Source organism: Orcinus orca, chromosome 2, assembly GCF_937001465.1.
Source record: "Orcinus orca chromosome 2, mOrcOrc1.1, whole genome shotgun sequence".
Taxonomy (NCBI): Eukaryota; Metazoa; Chordata; class Mammalia; order Artiodactyla; family Delphinidae; genus Orcinus; species Orcinus orca.
Window position 1 is genome coordinate 56309177 of NC_064560.1, and position 23762 is coordinate 56332938.

General features: G+C 42.0%; 1 protein-coding gene across 6 annotated transcripts in view; it reads right to left on the minus strand.

The window, feature by feature from the left end:
* Positions 1-679: 679 nt before the first annotated feature.
* The window catches only part of TRPM1 (transient receptor potential cation channel subfamily M member 1), a 106650-nt gene continuing 83567 nt past the window's right edge, over positions 680-23762 (minus strand). For 2 of the 6 annotated variants that reach the window (XM_033402992.2, XM_049705661.1), the window contains 6 exons: positions 23154-23346; positions 21576-21596; positions 20663-20807; positions 18998-19200; positions 17925-18057; positions 680-2805 (listed from right to left, as the gene is read on the minus strand). In XM_033402992.2, coding sequence (XP_033258883.2) covers positions 1548-2805; positions 17925-18057; positions 18998-19200; positions 20663-20807; positions 21576-21596; positions 23154-23346 — 1953 coding nt within the window. In that variant the 3' untranslated portion in view covers positions 680-1547. Of the gene's footprint in view, positions 2806-5754; positions 5969-17924; positions 18058-18997; positions 19201-20662; positions 20808-21575; positions 21597-23153; positions 23347-23762 lie in introns of all 6 variants that reach the window. The other 4 variants (XR_004475994.2, XM_033402993.2, XM_049705662.1 and 1 more) reach the window with 4 other exon arrangements.

Sequence of the window (23762 nt, forward strand, 5' to 3'; positions counted from 1 at the left end):
CTTTCAACCAACACTTCTACAGGAGACTCAGTGAGACTTCTGGGAATAAACTCAGGCCCCACACCTGAGGCAAGGTGGGAGTGACCTACAAAAGGGGCCTGTGTAATGAGCGGACAGGTGGAGAATTCCAAACAAAAGCTTTGCCTTCTTCAGACCTGCTCTCTTGAGCTGTCAGAGGTTCTCCAGCTTGTTCTGAGAAAGCTTTTTTTAGGTTGTGGCAAAGGGCTGCAAATTTTCTTGGCACCCAAAGCAGAGATTTAGGAATGAGGTCAAATGGAATGGGTTTATCCTTGGGTCAAATAACACAGGTAGCAGGATTGATTAAATAGTCTCAAATCCAGCTCAGTTCAGGGATTCTCATCTGGCTATTAAACTCTCAAGTCTCCTGTGGTCTCTGATTAGTACCTTTGGCATAACTGCAGTGAATTAATCTCTCTCTCTCTCTCTCTCTCCTCCCCCTGCCCCTTGCCAGTTTATGGCGATGCTGTATCTTTGAACTTACAAGTTGAAGCACACCTTGTGTTTTTAGCCACGAATCGTCTTTGTAGCTCTTGAGAATTCCCACCTTGAACATGTATGTATCCTTTAGGTTTTAGCCACAGCTTTACACCAACCATTGTGTAGACAGAAGTGCAATTAATTTGTGTTTGCCATCAAGGACTAGATGACAACAGGAAAATTCATGTGGGATACTTTATTTTTACACTTTAACAAAACTCTTGGTCACCCTACCCTATTACAGTGTGACCTTTGGTATAATCGTGGCCTTTTTTTCCATCGTGTAATTTTAAAACATAAAGCATTAACACATAAAAGAGACAGACCCATAAAGAACATGCGATGTTTACTCCCCTTTCCAACTCTCACTTCTTGCACCTCATAGTTCTATTGCTCTTTTCCCCCACCCCTCCTTTTTTTTTCATGTTTGCTTTGTCTTTCATTTCCCTTCCTTACATAGTTGCTTACTCCCTTAAGTAACCTACTGGTGTCACCCAAAGGCATTTCTTTGGCTATTCGGTTGCCCCCAGAAATAAAGAGATCATAGGATCCTGTACACTGATGAAGCCATTTATCGTGACTGGAGCATTATCACTTTCATCGATCCTACTCCAACTAAAAAAGCTAAGTTTGGGCTTCCCTGGTGGCGCAGTGGTTGAGAGTCCGCCTGCCGATGCAGGGGACGCGGGTTCGTACCCCGGTCCGGGAGGATCCCACATGCCGCGGAGCGGCTGGGCCCGTAAGCCATGGCTGCTGAGCCTGCGCGTCCGGAGCCTGTGCTCCGCAACGGGAGAGGCCACAACAGTGAGAGGCCCGCGTACCGCAAAAAAAAAAAAAAAAGCTAAGTTTACTAACATGTGCTAACAAAACATTAAGTTTAGTGCATTACATGTTAAATTGTAATGCACTAAAATTAAACTCTAAATTTTAAATAAGTCCAAATTGTCAAACGTTTTTAATGAAAATGATTTCAGAAATGGATGATGTTTAGATGACCAAGATGGGACTCATCAGTTGTTCTGACTGAAAAATCAAAGAAACAAAACTCATTAGCATTCAGTTTCTGAGGAATCTTTCTCTCGCTTAACTTGCAGGTCTTCCGTTGTAATTCGGGACACAACTGCTAAGTTACTTACACTGCTGGCATGTCTAGATCTGTCTAAGGTGCCCTGAATGGCTTTAGCATTCCTAGGATGGCCGTGTAAACTTTTTGACCTTAAAGATGGGAATCCCAAAGTTTGGTGTGTTTTCACAGACAGTAAGTTTTCCTTGTCAGTTCTGTCAGTAACAGCTAGTGACAAACGGGAGATCTGAGGGCCTGTTTCAGAAACACAGTTTTCACCTTCGGTGTCTGTGAAATGCCCTTGATGCTCAGCCTGCACTGCCGTTTCAGACCCAAGGGAAGGGATATCCGTGCTCTGAGAACGCATAATCTTTTGAACTTGATACCTCCACTCTGTGGTCCATTGCTCAACCGTGGAGGGGCATGTTTGGTCCCCAGCTGCACTCCACTTGTTAACCCCGCCGACCAGCTTTCTTCCCCGGGAATATACAAAGCTTCTGGACTTCATTGCTTTACAAGCACTGAACGTCTCATCAGGGTAATAACGGGTCACTTTTGTTTCTTCCAGGGGATAAGAAATGGTGCCTTCTATCTTAGTTGTTTCCACTGTTAGCTGAGTGCTTTGAAAATCCGAATTGTTCTGTCCGTGCATAACATCTGTTTGACTGAAACTTGGGGAGCTCGTTTCTCCTCTCTTAGAGTCTGCCTGCCTTTCATCATCTTCAGCTGAAATCCCAACATCTGGACCTAATTTCGGCTCTGAGGTGCTCTTCACGTTGTCTGATGCAAGTCGATCACCGTCTGGGGATGCTGGCGTGCTCGTGCTGGGTGGCAGGCGAAGGCTGCCCTGACGCTCTGGGACCAGGTGCGTTCTTTGGTCCTTCTCTTCCTTCACACGGAAGGAACCAACTTTTTTCCTGAACCCTGTCCCTGGTGGCATGCAGCGGGAAGTATCCTCATACAACTCCTCCCCGTTGAAAAGATACCTGTACATGCTGTAGCCATCGGCACTGTTGATGCTGCTTTGCCTTAGAAGGTATGTTGCATCGCACTCAGAAGAAGCCCGGGACCGGGTCTGTATCAGGTCGGACTTGTCGATTCCTGCGAGGTTTTCCAGCGCATTCACCATTCTGCTAGATAGTTCTTCCAGTTGGGAAAGGCGAAGGTCAACAGTCTGCAGGGAAGTTTTCATAAAGTTTTCTCTTTCGTTGATTTCTTCCAACCTCATGGACATATTTTCAACTCTGGCGGATACAAAGGGGTAGGTTTATTTCACTGAGATGAACTAAGGATTAAAACCAAAAATATAATGTTATTGTTGCTGTATGATTTTGCAGGCTTTTGGGAATCATGGGCTGATTGGGGCATATTTTTAAACTTCACACTCTCCTAATATAACTACTGAAAATTACAGTGAGGAGCATCAGAAAATAATAGAAATATGGTTAACGCATATGGTGGTATTTACTGTTCATTGCTCTAAATGCCTTATGTATTCATTAATACGTACTCACTGAGGTCCTATTCTAGGCTTGTTTAACCCTCACAACAGACCTATGAAGAAGGCACTATTATCACCATCCCCATTTTACAGATGAGGAAATCAAGTCACGGAGGGGGTAAGTAATTTGCCTACGGACGCACAGCTGGCAAAGAGTGTGGCACCAGCAGGGGCACCAGCTCTGGTCTCTCATCTGGTACATCACATTGCCTCTGATGATAAAGGGAGACACTAGCAGTTAGGTTTCTGAGTTTTGAGTATAGCTGTCAGCAATGAATGGTTATCATGACAAAATAAATACAATAACATCCTTATTTGAAGTTCAGGGAATTCGGAAAATGAATTGTTAATAATTAAGTTCAGATTCATCGCTAATTATTAGAGAAATGCAAATCAAAACTATAATGAGATAGCATCTCATGCCAGTCAGAATGCCTATCATCAAAAAATCTATGAACAACAAATGCTGGAGAGGGTGTGGAGAAAAGGGAACCCTCCTACACTCTTGGTGGGAATGTAAATTGGTGCAGCCACTATGGAGAACAGTATGGAGGGTCCTCAGAAAACTAAACGTAGAGTTGCCATATGACCCAGCAATCCCACTCCTGGGCATATATCCAGAGAAAACTGTAATTTGAAAAGACCCCTATGTTCACAGCAGTACTATTCACAATAGCCAAGACATGGAAGCAACCTAAATGTCCATCAAGAGAGGAATGGATAAAGATGTGGTGTATATATATATACAATGGAATATTACTCAGCCATGAAAAGAATGAAATAAGGCCATTTACAGCAACATGGATGGACCTACAGAATATCATAACTAAGTTAAGTAAATCAGACTGAGAAAGACGAATACCATATGATACCACTTATATGTGGAATCTAATTATGACACAAATGAACTTATCTATGAAAGAGAAGCAGACCAACAGACATAGGGAACAGACTTGTGGTTGCCAAAGGGGATGGAGGGTGGGGGAGGGATGGATTGCGAGTTTGGGATTAGCAGATGCAAACTGTTATATATAGGATGGATAAACAACAAGGTCCTACTGTATAGCACAGGGAACTACATCCAATATCCTGGATAAACCATAATGGAAAAGAATATATATATATATGTATAACTGAATCAATTTGCTGTAAGAAGAAATTAACACAACATTGTAAACTATACTTCAATGAAATAAATTTTAAAAACAAAAAATTAAGTTCAGATTATCAGATGGTTTACTTCAGAGACAAGAGGTCATTAAATCATCTGAAGAATACCAGTAACTTTAAATTGTTTGCTATATTTAATAATTGGTATTCCCTTATGGGGTTGTAAGAAAGAAAGATCATGACAGATTATAAATATCTGCTGTTAGAGTTTTTTAACTCCTAGAAGATCAGGCAGTAGCCTATGAGACCATAGTGTTGCCTGAACTAAAGCCTGCTGGTGTAGACTATATTTTATATTTCAGGAATACATACAGTATGAATTCTTTCCATCAGCTTATGAAATTTAACTCTAAAAGGCAGCAAGTTATGTCCAGGACCTGGGACTACCTTCTAAAAGTTGAATTTGTCCTGGGGTAGCCAGGCAGAGGGGATCCTGGCTCCCACTGAGAGCCTCTGGACCCTCTGCACCCTGCAGTGTGGTGGTCTGTTCACAAGCTCATCCGTGGGTGAAGGCAAACACTTTGTACTTTCGTTATCTGTTGCTTCTTGCCCACCTTTTATCTTTCTGTGGAAATGTATAGGCAGACTTTCAGGTCACCCAGTTTGCTTCGAGTCTGTGTCTAATATGGCTTTGCTACCCTCTCTGCATATCCTTCTAAAATCCCTCACCTGCGCTTGCTTTCCTCTCCTCTACTTCCTGATTACCTGCTGCTCTTCTTGCACCGTTTCCGCCCTCCGCCCGGCTGCATCTCCTGTGCTCTCCCCACTCTGCTGCTTCTGCAGCTACCTTGTCCTACATTCTCCCAGAACTGCTTTTGCACATGTTCTACTTCTGTTGGCCACATTGACAGCTGCGCTCCGTTGTGTGGGAGGGTCCTTGGCTTCCATTCTTAACCCTTTTCATGGGGAGAGGACTATTTTTATGTCCCTTAGGAAATCACATCATCTGATCAGGAAGGGTCTGGCTTCCTGGAAGTTTGCCACCAGGAGGACCAACTTCGCCAAATTCACCATGTATGAGGAGACGTGACTTCCTTCTTTAAAAGCTTCCCTACTGGGATTAACAGATGCACACTACTGTATTTAAAATAGATAATCAGGGGCTTCCCTGGTGGCGCAGTGGTTCAGAGTCCGCCTGCCGATGCAGGAGACACGGGTTTGTGCCCCGGTCCGGGAAGATCCCACGTGCCGTGGAGCGGCTAGGCCCGTGAGCTATGGCCGCTGAGCCTGCGCGTCCGGAGCCTGTGCTCCGCAACGGGAGAGGCCACAACAGTGAGAGGCCTGAGTACTGCAAAAATAATAATAATAAAATTAATTTTAAAAAAAATAGATAATCAACATGGACCTACTGTATAGCACAGGGAACACTACTCAATATTTTGTAGTAAGCTATAAGGGAAAACATATATATGTGTATGTATAACTGAATCGCTTTGCTATACACCTGAAACCAACACAACATTGTGTTAGTTTGTAATTAACTATACTTCAATAAATTAAAAAAAAAAAAAAGCTTCCCTACCATAGGGAACCCGACAACAGGTTCTAAGTGTTCCCTGTCCTGTATTTCAGGGACCATCAGAAGAACTTTGCACTCTTAATTTTCCATGACTTCAAGTCCAACTTGGTTTTCTCTGTTAAATGTCATGTCTCCTTGCTCACTTCAAATCTACTGCCCCAAGGATTCATTCCTTTTGTGTTAAAAACCGCATTGCCTCTGGAACAGACTTGAAATCCTTTAACAAACACAACATTTAGAGATTAAAGCAGCTGTGCAAACTTTTAAAAATAAATAAGCTGGTAAAATATAGATACGTATCTTTCCTCTCAAATCTTTTATAATTCTCTGCCTGTTTTTTTCCTTGTGTAACCTAATCCAGATAACAGCATTGCTGGCCACTCACACAGAAAAAGGAAACCTCAAACTCATCTGATTCTGTCTCCTTTACAGCTCCCTAACCTCCCTCCCCCCTGCGTTGAATAGGTTTTCAAGCTCCGTGTAGGACCCCTCTTTAGGTGTCCCGTAAATGTCCCATCCCTACTGCCACCCCCTTAGTTTGACGCTGTGGAAGAAACAAAGCTTCACGATGTGGTTTAGGTTAAGAAAAATTGTCAGATGCTATTTCAAGCTCGTCGTAAACAGCAACCAGGTGGAGACAGCACATTTTAGACAGCTATGCCAAATCAAGGGGAGTCGTATTGAGTTTCTAGAGTGTGTGTGAAAGAAGAAAGAAAAAAAAACTGAGGTGAAGTTCACTTCGATCTGGAATATGCTTAACAAAAAGGATGCGTGAGGAACTATCTCCCATGTCAGCCTTGTTCTGTGACTTCCCACAATGACTTAGACATGTTTCACAAACCTTGACATGACATCCGTAGATGGAAATCCAAGGAGAGATTTCCATTTCAGATGGGGCAAGAGAGGCTCTGTAGGAAACAATTTGACAAGAGCCCCATATCTATTGACACACTGAATGGCAGGAAAACATATAAGAGAAATTTATCATTTACGACAGAGCTCATAGTGAGATATGAGCTTTCCAAACTTGCGACATCTTTTTTTTTTTTTAATTTATTTTTTAGTTTTGGCTGCATTGGGCCATTGCTGCTGCTCATGGGCTTTCTGTAGTTGCGGTGGGTGGGGGCTACTCTTCATTGTGGTGTGCGGGCTTCTCATTGCAGTGGCTTCTCTTGTTGCGGAGCACGGGCTCTAGGCGCATAGGCTTCAGTAGTTGTGGCTCATGGGCTTCAGTAGTTGTGGCTCGCGGGCTCTAGAGCACAGGCTCAGTAGTTGTGGCACATGGCCTTAGTTGCTGCACGGCATGTGGGATCTTCCCAGACCAGGGCTCAAACCCCTGTCCCCTGCATTGGCAGGTGGATACTTAACCACTGCGCCACCAGGGAAGTCCCTAACTTGTGACATCTTAATTCTGCTTTCCTTTAGGCACAGAATGAAATAATTTTTCAGCACAGAACAAAAAACTGTTCTAGGTCCAAAGCGATTTGTTTGGCTTTCCCATTAAATAAAGTTGATTTCATCTAAACGACATATTTCTAATATGTCATATTTCTAACATCATGTTTTCTTTTTAAAACTGTCATACGGTAAATTGACTATTTTTTATTTTGGTGTACAGTTCTATGGATATTAACATGTATAAATTTCTATAACCAATGTCATGATCAGGATCAAAACTCCCTTGTGCTAAATCTTTGTTGTCACACCCTCCCCTACCCTTAATCCTAGCAACCACTGATCAGTTCTTCATCCCTATAGTTTTTATATTTCTGAGAATGTCAAATAAAGAGAATCATACAGTAGGTAACCTTTTGAGACTGGCTTCTTTCTGCATAATGTCTTTGACATTCACGCAAGTTGTTGCATGTGTTGTTTGTTCCTTTTCCTTGCTGAGTAGTATTACATGATATGGACGATCACTTAGGTTGTTTCTATATCTTGGCTCTTGTGAATAATGCTGCAATAAACATGGGGTGCATATGTCTCTTCGGTAACCTGTTTTCATTTCCTTTGGATAAATACCCAGAAGTGGGATTGCTAGATTGTAGGGTAGCTCTATCTTTAATTTTTTGAGGAAACTCCATACTGACTCCCAGAGTGGCTGAACCAATAAGTTTTCATTTCTCTGGGATAAATACCTAGGAGTGGTTCATATGATGAGCGTGTGTTTAACTTTCTAAGGAACTGCCAAATCAATGCTGGAGAGGGTGTGGAGGAAAGGGAGCCTCCTGCACTGCTGGTGGGGATGTGAACTGGTGCAGCCACTGTGGAGAACAGTATGGAGGTTCCTCAAAAAACTAAAAGTAGAGCTACCATATGACCCAGCATCCCACTCCTAAGCATATATCTGGAGAAAAATATAATTCAAGAAAATACACGCACCCCAGTGTTCATAGCAGCACTATTCACAATAGCCAAGACATGGAAGCAGCCTAAGTGTCCATCGACAGAGGAATGCATAAAGAAGATGTGGTACATGTATACAATGGAATATTACTCAGCCATAAAAAGAATGAAATCATGCCACTTGCAGCAACATGGATGGACCTAGAGATTATGATACTAAGTGAAGTATATCTGACAGAGAAAGACAAATATCACATGATATCACTTATATGTGGAATCTAAAATATGACACAAATGAACCTATCTTTGAAGCAGAAACAGACTCACAGACATAGAAAACAGACTTGTAGTTGCCAAAGCGGGATTAGCAGATGCAAACTATAATATTACATATAGAATGGATAAGCACCAAGGTCTTACTGTATAGTGCAGGGAACTATATTCAATATCCTGAGATAAACCATAATGGAAAAGAATATAAAAAAGAATGTATATATATATATATATATCTGAGTCTCTTTGCTGTACAGCAGAAATTAACACAACATTGTAAATCAATTAGACTTCAATAAAAAAAAGAAACTACCAGACCATTTTTCAGAATTTTATATTCCCATGAGCAGTATATGTGTACCAGCAGGTACTCAGTGTCATTTTTGGCACTTGGTATTACTGATATTTAAAAATTTTAGCTACTGTAATATGTGTGTAGAAGTATCTCATCGTAGTTTTAACTTGCATTTTACTAATAACCAATAATGTTGAACATAGATTCATATACTTATTTGCCAAACTTATGTTTTCCCCGGTGTGTCTCTTCTAATCTTTGGCCCATTTTTCACTGGGTCACTTCCCCCTTATTATTGTTTTGAGAGTTCTTTAGATATTCTGTACCCAAGTCCTACAGCAAATGTATGATTTGCATATGTTTTCTCCCAGTCTGTACCTTGTTTTCCATTGTTCTAGCAGTGTCTTTTGTAGAGCGAAAGATTTTTATTTTGATGAAAACCAGTTTATCATTTTTTATCTTTTATGGATGCTTTCTGTGGGCTGTGATTTCAGTTTCAGTTTAGTTTCAAAACCTTTTCAGTGGGCTTCCCTGATGGCGCAGTGGTTGAGAGTCCGCCTGCGGATGCAGGGGACACGAGTTCGTGCCCCGGTCCGGGAAGATCCCGCATGCTGCGGAGCGGCTGGGCCCGTGAGCCATGGCCGCTGAGCCTGCGCAGCCGGAGCCTGTGCTCCGCAACGGGAGAGGCCACAACAGTGAGAGGCCCGCATACTGCAAAAAAATAAAAAATAAAAAAATAAAAACCTTTTCAGTGAAAGTACTCCCTGAACTCTAGGTGCTGAACAGGTATAGAATGATGTGACCATATGAGTAGGGGTGGTTACAAATCTTCAAATATTTTTTATCCGTATCTCAGTATATCTAGTACCTAGGGGTTTTGACTTTGAATCTTATACCACTAAACCTGAAAGGAGTTTAACTAAAATGCATTTTTGTTAAGGCACTGTGAATAATGTTTTCCATTCCATTCAAATAATAGGCACGACAATCTATAAAATTTGTGGAACTTCTGTAGTGACTTCCAAGAGAATATATGCCTATGTAGGGAATAACTTTATTGGACTTTCATAGACTCTGATCTATTAAATATAATGTCCAAATTCACGTTCTCAAGGTAAGAGTCCTGTGTGTCTTTCCTAAGAACAGAACATAGATGTTGGGAGCTCTGTGGTAAGCCAGTTATTAAAACTTGTTTTATGTACAGTCATCTTGTCATGTGCAACGATCACCCTTTACCTGCCAGGCATCTCATAAATTACATGGGAACATTTCCTTAATGATAGAGTTAAAAGTTAACACAAAAACTTAATGTTAGTGGAGCAACAAGGTCCAGTTCATACTTGACGAAATCCATGTTTCAAGATCCCATGGTCGCCTATATTGAGTTTTAAGACTATTCCTACCCTGTCATTTAATTTCAGGATCATAAAGTTGTCTCATCCTGTCCAAATTCTACATTCAGCTATTTTAATTTCCATCTGCTTCTTCATATGGGGCTGCCTTTTAAGTTTAGTAATTGTAGAGAGAACAGCCAGGGTAGAACCTGGTTGTGCTTACTTACGGAGTTTTTATATGTGAAAGACTAAACAAAGAACAAGACTCAAGTCTTAAATCTTCTGTCCTCATTCTTTTTAGTAAGCAAAAGTCTGAGTAGTTGCTGAAAGAATATTAAGCTCTCTGGGATTCTACCTCTATGCTGCATCACTTATACACACCAACATTGCCACACCTCAGACCTCCTTGGTTTCTAGAATTCAGATCATCTAAATCATTAGCCTTTTCTGACTATGTTCTCTACTCTGGCCAGACTCGGGTCAGGCACTCAGTGAAGCTTTTGTTGATATATCCTGGGTTGTCTCTCCCTAACTTCCAACATAGTAGTGACAATCCCTAAGCCTTCATCTATCACGACTAGGACTCCAGGGCTGGGCAGGAATAAATGGTGGCTGGAGGCGATGTAATATGTTTATGCTGCCATTTGCAAACCCTGACATCACCATGGTACCCGCAAGGTCCCATCAACCTCCCTGTTGCTGTGCCTCATGCATCACTCATTTTCTGCATCCTTGCCCTTGGGCTATAGTATGTCACGGTCACCTATGAGAGTCACGGAGCCACACTGACTTGGCCGAATACAAAGTCACAGCTGGGTTGTTATTTATTCCCACCAGGCAATCTCTTGGCTAGCAACTTTCCTACTGCATTTTCCCTCGAGGTGAACTCAAATCCTCCCTACTGGCTTCAAGTCTGTAATGTTGCTGGGCGGGTTCCTTTCCACCATTCTTATTGCTTCTTCTTACGTGTCGGAATTTTCCATGACTGTAAAACTCCTGGCCTCTCTCCAGCGTTTCATTTAATCTGTGTACCGGCTTACTTAAGTGGTTTACTTTCTAATTGTGATTTTCTCTTTCGCATAGATTCTTACTTCTTTTCTATTTAGAGAAGACCTTTCAATATTTCCTGTAGGACAGGTTTGATATTGCTGTATTCTTTTAGTTTTTGCTTGTCAGAGAAATTCTTTCTCTCTCCTTCTATTCTAATTGATAATCTTGCTGGGTAGAGTATTCCTAGGTTGCAGAATTTTCCCTTTCAGGACTTTGAATATATCTTGCCACTCCCTTCTGGCCTGCAACGTTTCTGCAGAGAAATAAGCTGATAGCCTTATGGGGTTTCCCTTGTAATTAACTCTTTGTTTTTCTCTTTCTGCCTTTAGAATCCTCTCTTTATTTTTAACTTTTGCCATTTTTATTATAATATGTCTTGGTGCAGGTCTGTTTGGGTTTATCTTGTTAGGGACCTTCTGTGCTTGCTTTCTGTATCTGGATATCTGTTTCCTTCTTTAGGTTTTGGAAGTTTTCAGCCATAATTTTTTTATTTTTTTATTTTTATTACACTTGTGGCTGTGGTTTATTGAAGTAAAAGGATAGAAATTAAAAGAGAGAAAAGGGAAAGATGTGTGGGGCATGATTTCCAGGAGAAACCAGGTGCAAGCTTCCAAAACTTCTTTCCCAGGGGAGTTGCGTGGATGTGCTTAATTCTCTGAGCAATGATTTGTGATAAGATGTGCAGCCAGGGAACTAGAGGAGCTCACCTGAGCCTTGGCGTCCAGGGTTTTTACTGGGGATCAGTCATGTAGACATGCAGTGCCAGCATGATTTATCTCAGCTGTTCAGACTCCAGATCCCCAGGAAAATATAGGCATTCACCATGAATCATATTGTTAGCATAAACTATTTGACCAAACTGATACTGCTTGGCCCAAGGCCTCAGGCATACAACACTCTTACCAGGCAGAGTATTCTTTTTTTATTTTTTGTGTTGTCACATGCACTTTAGTAAAGATGCATCAGTCAGTCTGGCTACAGCTCAATCAGATCCATTTAACAAATAACAATAATTAGTGTACTCGGAGTCACACACTTGCTTTGTGTAGAAGGAAGGGCCTGTTCACTAGAACACAGAATGCAATCCCTGACAAAATCAACATTAATACATGTGAGAGCCCATAATTTCTTCAAATACATTTTCAATCCCCTTTTCTCTTTCTTCTCCTTCCAGGATCCCTATTATGTATAGATTGGCACGTTTTATATTATCCCATAGGTCTCTTATATTGCTTTCATTTTTTTTTTTCATTTGGGTTTCATTTGGTCAATTGGGTGATTCAGCCTTTCATTTACTCTTTTTTTAAAAAATAAATTTATTTTTGGTTGTGTTGGGTCTTTGTTGCTGCGCGCGGGCTTTCTCTAGTTGCGGTGAGTGGGGGCTACCGTTTGTTGCGGTGCATGGGCTTCTCATTGCGGTGGCTTCTCTTGTCGGGGAGCACGGGCTCTAGACGTGCGGGCTTCAGTAGTTGTGGCATGTGGGCTCAGTAGTTGTAGTTCATGGGCTTAGTTGCTCCGCAGCATGTGGGATTTTCCTAGACCACGGCTCGAATCTGTGTCCCCTGCCTTGGCAGCGAATTCTTAACCACTGCGCCACCAGGGAAGTCCCTCATTTACTCTTGAGAGAATTAATTTTCTGGCTGGAGTTTGGGGACCAGGACATGAGTATGCTTCTCTCTCTCTCTTTGGGAGCCAGCTGCCTGCAGGATGCATGGATTCTCACTTTGTCTAGGCCGAACGGTAAGCTTAGCAGGGAAGAAGGGAGGCCTGCAGGCTGCTGGTGCTGCCTGTCACAGGGTGGGGACATCTACGTCTGGGGTGTGCATTTGGCAAGAACTGGACCACACCCTCTAGCACAACATTTATTACTAATAAAGCTGAGATTTAACCTCTGTCTGATGTCTGCGTCTTTCTCTGAATTGGCTTTCAGAGTCAGGTAAGGGACAAGATTGTCATTTACTAGGCATGTCAAAACTCCACCACTTCATCCCACCCCTCCCCCATCATCCAAACACCCTTGACTCTTATTCATTTATAAGATTAAGGCATTCAGGTGAGCTCTTCCCCAACCTTCTCCATCCCTACGTGTGTGTCTTTGGACGGCTTTCTCTCCATCAGAGGAATCACCACCTCCTTTCAAAGACTGATCTTTCTTTCAGGTCTTTTTCTAATTACTGTCTTGTTTCTCTCCTTGTCTTTCTTGTCAGGGTCTTTCTTACCATAATCTTCTCTTCCTGGTCACTTGGAAAGAGGACGCCAAAGAAGATCTCAAGATCAACTGCTGATTTCCCATCAAGCCGACAGGAAACCCAAGACCTTAACCCAGATCCACAAATATGACAAGAAACCACTTAACCCGGAGGGTTTTGGGGGAATCAGAGCCTGCTATTATAGGTTTGGCTACTCTACGACCTATAGCTCCTTAAGTATAGGACCAACTGCATTTAAAATGTGTGATTTATGAGTTATATCCTGCATACTTTGAAATATCAGACATAGAAAATAAATTTATGTAAATGTTATAAAATATATGAAAGAGTAGAGGAGATAAGGAGAGCAATATACACCACACATTCCCAAACCTTACAATAATACACTTGTTATAATTAAATATTAAGTTTGGTGCTAAGCTTCCTTGAAGCCATGAAAAAAGGTAAACACGCTGGATTACATAATTCTCATTGTTCGAGAAAAGGAAGCTGAATCTCTAACAAAGTTTTGTCAGAAAGGATTCTTTCCAACTCAATTGCTCTGGAACCTGTGGACCAGTGATGGGGATGCCAAAGCACAAAAAGAAAGGTGTGTTCGACAGTGGGTTTGCGAGAGACACAGAGGTGGGCTTCAAGCTCCAATTTGATAGGGATACTTGTTACCAGTTATTAAACTGGTGAGACGAGAATAGAATGTTTAGGTTGACCAGTTCTACCTTGGTCGTGCTGGGAAGTTATTTGTAAATGCTGTCCCCGCACCAGCCCTCTTGCTTATCTGATATTATGCCTTTGGGCAAAGAGACAACATGTACCAACACCAACTCTTGTTTTGATCTTACTGACCTGAAGGATCCTTCCTTTTACAGGGACCAGAATCATTTGCATACTGAGGTTGTTCCTCATCCCTAAGAGTAAAACCAAAGTTTTGAATCCAGAGGGAGCATCGTTGGTTTCCTATTTGATATTCCAGGAGGGAACTCATGGAGGACAGGACAGAAAGTTGCATTCAAATCAAGAGACAAACTTTGGAGTCATTCATTCATTCCCAAAAATCGGGCTCCTGCTAACGTGGCCATGTGCAGGCTCTGGGAACACCGTGGTGAGTGGAATTTGTAGCTGGTCCCTGCCTTCGTAGGGCTTAGACTCCAAGAGCCCTGACCTAGTCTACTAAGGTGGGAAGCGGTCAGGGAAGTTTGCCAGAAGGAATTGGCATTTGGGCAGAGTTCCAAAAGATGAGCAGGTGGAGGGAAGAGGATGTGCAAAGTCCCTGCGGCAGGAAGAAAGCAGTGGCTTTGAGGGGGTGGAAGAGGGCCAGCAAGACTGGAGGACTGAGCATGAGGGGCGGACAGTCCAGGGTGCGGCTGGACGGATGGCAGGGCCTCATGGGCCCAGGAGCAGTGGGAGCCACTGAGGGGGCTTTTCAGGCGAGCTGGTGATGGGGACTGTGGGGGCTGGTTAGAGTCTCTCTGGTGTAAAATGGACTGAAAGACCAGGACTGAATTCCGAGGACTGATGTCTGAGGGGACAGCTGCAGGAACCCAAGTGAAAAATGATGCTGGCTTGTACTCAGGTGCTGAGGGTAGAGAAGGAAAGATGTGGGTGGACCATGATTTATACGTGAGGGTAAGTTATCCGACTTGGGGATTGTTAGTGCAGAAGAGGGAGGACTCCAAATGCTTTGCCAGTGACTGTCTTGCTGAATGAGATGGCAGTGGTGCTATTCATGGAGCTCCGGGGGGACGTTTTGGGAGGAAAAGCCTGAGGGCGGTGCCCTGAGACAGCTGAGTGGGCCGGTGGCTGGGGCTTTGGGTTAAATGCCCGGCTGCAACCAGCGCTGTGTTAGCTAAAAACTGAGTCACATGGTACATCTCTTCTTGAGGGACTGAATGTTGTAATTTACAAAATGTTGAAATTCTATTAAATGGTTAGTTTGGTAGAATTTTATATATACCTTTCCAAGCAATAGGGGAAAGCCATGAATTTGGTTCCTGAACCTAAGCCCTCAAAGCACCCTGCATGGAGGAGCACGACACGTATGTAAACTTCCGGTGTGAACACGTTTGCAAATCACTGGCCCAGGTTTTGCAAGGTGCCTGGACCACAGGGAGGTCAGGAAGGGAAAAACACCAACGGTGTTGATCACAGACGCTAACGCCTAACCAGACCCTGCCGTCCGCATGGTGCTGGGGCTGGTCCCACTGAGAGAAGAACAGGAAAATCATCAAATGGCAAATGGTGACACAGAAAATGAAAGCAAGCAAATCTATAAGGAAGATTAAAGAAGTGGCAGAAACATCTGAGTACTCAAAAATTTGATTTTAAAAGTAATCACTGATGGGAGGGATAACTTAAGTATTTGGGATTAACAGATACACATTATTATGTAGAGAATAGATAAGTGACAAGCACCTACTGTATAACATAGGGAACTATATTTGACATCTTGTAATAACCTATGAGGGAAAAGAATCTGAAAAAGAATTTATATATATATATGTATGTATATATATGTATGATGGAACCACTATAACAGAACCAATTTGCTGTACACCCGAAACATTGTAGATCAACTATACTTCAATTAAAAAAAAAAGCGACTACAGAAAAAGTAGATAAATTAGGAATTTGGGATTAACATATACACATTACTGTACATAAAACAGATAACCTACAAGGACCTACTTTATAGGACAGGGAACTCTACTCAATATTCTGTGATAACCTATATGGGAAAAGAATCTGAAAAAGAGTGGATATATGTAGATGTATAACTGAATCACTTTGCTGTACACCTGAAACTAACACAACACTGTAAATCAACTATACTTCAACAAAAGAAAAGAAAAAAAAAAGTCATCATGGTGCCAACAGTTAGGTAGAAATAACTAATTCTTCCCATTCTCCCACCATCTCTTGCTCCCCAGAGGTCCTGGTTAAGGGTGAAGGAAAGCTCCCTTTTCCAGACCTCCTCTTTCTGTCTCTGGCGTTCACCTATGATTCAGCCAAGAAAGAGTCAACAAAGGGAACCGGAGGGGCAGGAATGTGCTCCCGTCACCCCCGGGGAGCTCGGCCAAGGCAAACGGGAAGTAGCCTGCTTTTACCGCCCCGCGCACTTTCATTCCTCTTACGTGTGCTCGGAGCCCCAAGGGGAAAATGCAATTTGGTAGCGACCTGACAACCACATCCCTGGAGCCTTGGTCCAAAAAGGGTAAAAATCCAAACACTGCTCTGGGAAGGGAGGAGGGGAGGAGGCAGGGTGAGAGGGAACACCATTTCCACCCATGGTAAATTACACCTGTGATTCCATTCAAGTTAATGTCCACCTAGAAAGTGGAAGTTAGGTTATCAAGATGGGGGCGCTTTAGCTTTCTCGTAAGGAAATCATGATTATATCTTGAAAGGTTAGTAATTACCAGTAAAATAGCAAAGAAGTGTTCCAAAGTTTTATTGAAAATATACCTTATTAAGGCCGAAGGTTGGTGCAGATAACCTTTGAGTTTGGCTGGTAGGATTGCAAGTTGACTAGGTCTAGGAGGGCGGGAGGGCTAGAGGTGGAGGCACTGGCCTGAACACCCACCACGAAGGTTTCACGGTGTATCGTGAATTCTGCTATAATTGCTGGGCCCCCTGATTGGGAAGTATGTGCTGAAATATTCTCTTGAAGTCCTACCATGTTTTTATGTTTCTCGATATACACACATATATCAGACGATATACACGGTATCAGAAAACTTTAATGCTGAAGACTCCAGGATAGAATGATGCTCTGGAATCCCCTTAGGCATGTCTCCCTCGCCACGCTCATCCTTCTACATGCATTGTTGATTAAACTCTTTGGAACAACGTTTTATCAATTCTCATGCTCTTTAACAAGCTTCAGTTGCTTTTATGAAGTGACCAATGTTCTCAAAAATTATGATTCAAAAAATGTCTCTAGTGCGGGTTGATCGTTCCTGTCTACCTTTGCTGGTTGCTCTGCAGTTTGCAGCCGCAGGAAAAGCAATACTATAAAGTATGGAACACATCACCCTTTCTGTTCCTCCCTGACCTGCCCTCCTCTGCTCATTTACTCACTGCCCCATACAGGCAAGCCGTCCATTCCCCATGTAGTAAGCACTGACATCTTGATGATGCTGATCTTGCTGGGTACCCAAGACAGACGCCTCTGCCCCTCCTGTACCTCTGCTCCGAGAGGTTGGAAAGGTGTTGGGAAGGTGCAAGGAGAGCACAAGTCAGGATCAGGAGGTCAAGCCGGGGCCGACCACACTTGGCCAAGGCAACAACATATGTCAAGGGCGTGGAGAAACGTCCCCAGCAGTTACACAGCCCTGCACCTGATGGTTCTCTCCATGTATTGTATTGTAAAAGCGCCCACTTTGGGGGCGGGCAAGAACCATCAGGGTTTTGTTTGTTTTGGTTTGGTTTTGGCCTGGAATATTTGTGATAAATGTCATCATTCAATTCTATATACAATATATAACCATCGTTTGGAACTTTCACACTACTCTGGGGGGTGGGGAACACGTTCAAAAGCCAACGTTGAGTCAACAGGAGAACTGGGAGTGAATGTGTAAACGGACTTGGCATTCCCCTTAGACAGGACAGAGGAGCCGCACGCTTTGGCCCTGCGCCCCGCGCCCCGCGGTGGCCACGCCCCAGACGCACCTCTCACAGGTGACACGAATGCGCTCCTCGCTGGACGACTGCTGTTCGTCCTCCTTCTCCTGGAAATGCTCCCGGACACACTGCTCTTCAAACTCGTGCAGCCTCTTCAGCTCCTCGTCGCTGAGAAACAGCTCTGTGCAAAGGCAGAAGCGGTTGCCACGTGAGAAACCAGCCAGGTAGATGCACCCTTTCGAATTTCACAGCCCGCCTTTAACCAAGCTCCCTTCCCCACCCCTTGCAGGCAGCGCCGTGCTCCCGCCACTGGTTATATCACACAAAGACTCCTTGTAATATGCGGCGATCATATTGATATTTCTGGTGGAGCTAAACGGCTCACTTTTTAACACAAAAATCCAAATTACAGCTATTTGGAAAGCGAAACCAAGTATGATTTTCTGGAAAAGGTTTTGCATGTATTTTATGGATACAGTCAAGTGGACAGGAGTATTTTCCCATTCTCTTTAGATGCAACACACTAAAAACATTTTGAGGACGTCGCTGGTGGTGCAGTGGTTAATAATCTGGCTACCAACGCAGGGGACACGGGTTCGAGCCCTAGTCTGGGAAGATCCCACATGCCGCGGAGCAACTAAGCCCGTACGCCACAACTACTGAGCCTGTGCTCTAGAGCCCGTGCTCCGCAACAAGAGAAGCCACCGCAATGAGAAGCCCACGCGCCGCAAAGAAGAGTACCACCACCCGCCGCAACTAGAGAAAGCCCTCGCGCAGCAACAAGAACCCAACGCAGCCAAAAATAAATAAATAAATAAATCTATATGTATAAAAACATTTTGAAAGGAACATTGGCTTTATAGAGAAAAGTTATTTTCAAGAACTGTCTCAATTTCTCATCTCTTCCTGAGTGGACTTTCAGTGATATGAATTACTAATAAATGAACAAAACTAGAATAAAATCAGCATAAAATGAGAAGCATTCTGCAAAGAATAGCATTTGGATAGAGTGCTGTGTTTTCACACATTTAAGTAGTTTAAGGAGATTTCCATGCAGGTATCCAATTAGAATGGTCTTTCTAGATTTGCCCAAGATAGAAATGAAAGAGTCCTGCACATACTCAATCCACGATCCTGTTCGTCTTGGTCCCCTTCTCTTTTCTTCCTGCAGTGGCGGCTGAGACGCATAATGATTATATAGACGTGGCTTAAAATGATCATTGGTGGAGGCAAGACTGGCCGGTCATGAAATGTCATAATCAGCTGATAACGCTGGAATTTCCACACTTGGTTGGATATTGACTTTACTTCAAAGAAGGTATTGCTTTAAAAAGAATACATGTTTAGTTAGTTGTATTACTTTTAATTGTGATTTCCCAGGGCAATCAGAATTACTCACACTGAATTGAAATTATGCGATCAAATGGCCTTTTGGGGTCATTCCACGAGTTAGTACTGACTCTGAATGACCTGTCTTTTGGTTTATCTATCAGCGTGGCTTACCAACATTCAAGGACATCTTACTCATATAAATAATTAAGAATTAAGTGTATTGAAATTGCTACCCACTGCTTTCTTGCAAAACCACACCACAGCCTACTGACTGCTCAGAAAATTTTATTTCATATATTTAAAGGTATGAGCCATCCCACTAAGCATTTTGAAGTATTTAAACTTTAAATTCAGTCAACTAGCTGACTACATTTTTTTGGAACCGAGTTGATTAATTACTGAACATTTTGATTAAAGGTGCGTTATTTTGGATGTTGGGTAGGTACAGTCTTTGTCTTCTTTGAGTTTCCAGTGGGAGGCAGTAAGCCTAGAATTGTTGGAATCCTGATCAGGTGTGTTGTCTACATGGGGACCTTAGAAAAGTCAGTTAACCTCTGTCAACCTTCATTTTCTCATCTGTCAAGTCCGGAGTGTAACCAGATTCTCTCCAATGCCCTGGTCAGCTCTGAAAGTCTATATTTCTGTGAAGGATTTTTCCCTTATATTTTTCATCTTAGAAACTAAAATAAATTTTTCCAACATTTATTAAGCATGGTCACATCCTCAACATATCATGACAAAAGGGGCAAGTTTTACAAGAAATTTGATTGTGGATTTTAAGCCTTTTCTTTCTTAGGCCATTTTATCTTCTATTTGGTAAGTGATAAGAAAAATATTTCATATAATAGTACAGTAATTGTCACAGCCTATGAAATTAAGTTTGCTTTCTGTGCCTCTGATAATGAATTCAAGGCTCAGTTTGATAAATCTTCTCTGTCTCAGGAGACTTTCGTCTAAGAAAATATTTTCATTAGATTAAAATACATGCCAAGGGCTTCCCTGGTGGCGCAGTGGTTGAGAGTCCGCCTGCCGATGCAGGGGACGCGGGTTCGTGCCCCGGTCCGGGAGGATGCCACATGCCGCGGAGTGACTGGGCCCGTGAGCCACGGCCGCTGAGCCTGCGCGTCCGGAGCCTGTGCTCCGCAACGGGAGAGGCCACAACGGTGAGAGGCCCGCGTACCGCAAAAAAAAAAAAAAAAAAAAAAAAAAAGCCACAAGTGTTAAAATACTAACCAAGATTGAATTTAAATGTATTTAAGTGTCAACTCTTGATTTAGGAATACATGAAGGCTGATTACTGTTGAACAAAAAAACGTTGTGAAAAATTCTACGCATTTGAAAGCCCTAGTGGAATTCCATGTAAATCCTGGGCAGCCTGGGAGATTTCTGAGATTACACTGAAAATCTGTAAAATAATAAATAACAAATATACGGTCATCAGCGGTGACACGCACTTGAAAACGGCGATGAGCAAGTTCACGAGCAGGATGTTGGCCACCAGCAGGTAGCAAGCCATGATGGCGGGCGTGAGCCAGGCGCCCGGGATGCAGGGAGGGAGCCGCTTGCCCTCCTCATCGTACTGGTTGTCACCACAAGGAGCTGAAACGAGAGTCTGTCTTTTTGTACTTGACTTTTACATAGAATGAAAAGAATAAATAAACTGACCTATGCTATTAAAGGACCTATTTCTTTTTTACTATGTTTTTTTTCTGATTTCATAAGCAATAATTTTCCATGTGAAAAATATCAATTCATACAAAGGAGATAAGGAACTCATTTCTGCACTCACAGACAGTCATTCTTAACTTGTTATATTTGTAAACATTTTGTCATTTCTGTGTTGTGTTTGTCATATACAGAAGTTCTTCATTTCTAAGCAGACGCATCTATCTATGCGTCTATGGGTTTCTTTACTGTTATCCATTAGAAAGTGATTGGGTCTTCTAATTATTTAACATTAACTTACGTTGTCTTCTTGGTCATTTGTACATTAACTTTGAAAATAATTTTATTGTGAGGTAGGAGGTACAGATCCCCTCTAGCCTCCAATCCATTAACTGACTGTTCTGAGTGATGTTTGAAAAAGAATCTTTTCTCTCTCTGCTCATTTGAAATGCCACTTTGATCATATGGGACTTATTTTCTGACGAAAAAGATAGGATGATCTCAACAGTAATTAGTGAAGTAATATCCATGAATTTATTGTCTATTTACTTTTCACTTCCTTATCGTTTACAAAAGTACTGACACCAGAAAACAAGAGAAATATTTGAAACTGGTATTAAGACTATTGGTAATTAGCTGAGGAAGAAACTAATTAATACACACATTTCATGGACTAGAGTCATCAATTATGCATAAACTTACGATTGATTTCCATGGCGTAGACTATAGAGTGATTGGAAAGCAGCATTTTATTTTTTTTTAGTTTTGACGGGAAGGAAGAAAAAAAATAAGACAGTTGAGAGAAAAGTCAAACAAATGATGAACAACACAAGAACTGTTTTGCTGTCAAGAAATGTAAAGTGTTCAAGGTTGGGAATTACAGATTCACACTTGGAAACAGTGATCTGCTTAGGAGAATTTTACACATTATTAATTATAGGAAATATATGTATATATATATTTCATGAATATTTATTTTACCACGTCATAAGCAATAGTAAAACTCACTAGTGAAAAAAACTGTGAAAAAGACATGAGGCTACTAACAGATGATCATTTTAACATGTAGGTTGACCAATCAAGCATTCCCTGTATCCCAACACAAACACATCATAAGCACAAATAAATACAAAATTATTATGAAATAATCAGACCAAGAATTGAAAACCTACATTTCACGGTGTTACTGAAAATAGCCTCAAGTTTGCCTCTTCATCTTCTCTTGTTACCCAATTTAATAAAAAAAATAAAAATATTACAACTTACGTCTGGATCCAGGGACTTTTAGCATTTATGTATGTTTACTGAAGCTAATATTCCTTTGAAACCAAATTAGATTTTTATGTTCTGGTTTACCAAGCTACAAACACATTCGCTAATTGACCCTGAGATACTCATGATAAGGATGTGTTCTGAATCACGTGATGAAAGCCAGTAGGTAGAAGGCATTGTGCAACTTGTTATCAGTCTCACTTAGTGGAGATATACCAAACAACCCTGCATTTCCTACAAGGCAAGGATGTTCAGAACCTTCTATTCTCAAGAAGCTTCTGCTTCTACTGGAAGCAGCAGCCATGCTATTGTACCTGGTGCTTTTTGACAGAGCACAACATGCAAATTAAGATATTGGTACTAACATGAAAATAGGTCTGAAGATGCTCGTTCATTGGTGATGCTGTAACTGTCTGGGTTAAATAGCATAAGAGCATTTGAACTTCACTTCCCTACAACACAAGAGACACTGTGACCTACCAGCTCAGCCTGGGCAGAGCTGGGGCCTGCATTCTCCAGAAATCCATGCAGGATTGCAGCTCATTTCCTCTGCTAACATCCAGAATACTGTTGATAATACAAAAATATCACTCCAGGAGTGAAGAGGAAATGGATAGCTATGTGGAAAATGGGCTTTGAAGCCTGAAGAAGAGGATGGCACATGGCAATAGTCACTATCTCATTTGACTGAAATAACACTACCAGCTCTATCTCAGGGCAGAAAAAGATTCAGGTTGAAGAAAAATTAGGATGTTGGCATTGGGACTACATTCATGTGTCGGACATGCTCAAGGGATGTAAGACTCAGAATTCCAGTTAGTGGTTCTCAGAGTAGAAGACAGGACCGATGTCTCAAAACTCTGTATTTCATAATCTGCATTGATTTCTTCACAAAATAATTTGATGCCTATGGCAGAATAAAAAATACTTTATTCCCAAATTAACACAGGCTCTTCCATTAATTTGGAACTGATCATCTGCCTTGGGAAGCAGGGAAGAGAATCTTACTATGAATTCTAGTCTTACGGTCTATCTGGTCTGCAAACACCTCTCCGTAGATCATCCAGTAGGGCATGTAGAAGATGTTTCGGGCCAGTTTCCAAGAAGGCTCCTCATCTGGATGCAAAATGGCTTGACGGGCTACCCCGAAACTCATCAACACCACCAGCATGATGACCACAAAATACAGCATGTCAATCATCTGAGGACAGAGGAAATGGGCCTCTTACTGTCTTGACTCATGGGCCAAGTTCACCTGGTTCATTACACTGTGCTCCTCAAAGACTTTATGAGTGCTTAATTAGGATGGAGGAAGCTTCTTTTCCCTCCCTCCATCCCATCCATGGGCTACTGATTCTTGTACTTCATGCAATGCATACACCTTATTCTAGAACATTGCCATTCTCATCTCATGCTCTCAATCTTTCCTCTCCTCTATTGTTACCCATAAATAAATTCCTCTAGTAACTACAACTGCAAATGGAGAAAGGGAACAATTATGGAAAATATAGGAATTTGTGAGGGAAACTAAGGAGTAAGAGCAGTAGATATCTAAGGAGGTAATGAGATCATGAGTTGAGAGCACATACTGTTATTCATTCATTATACAAACAGTGA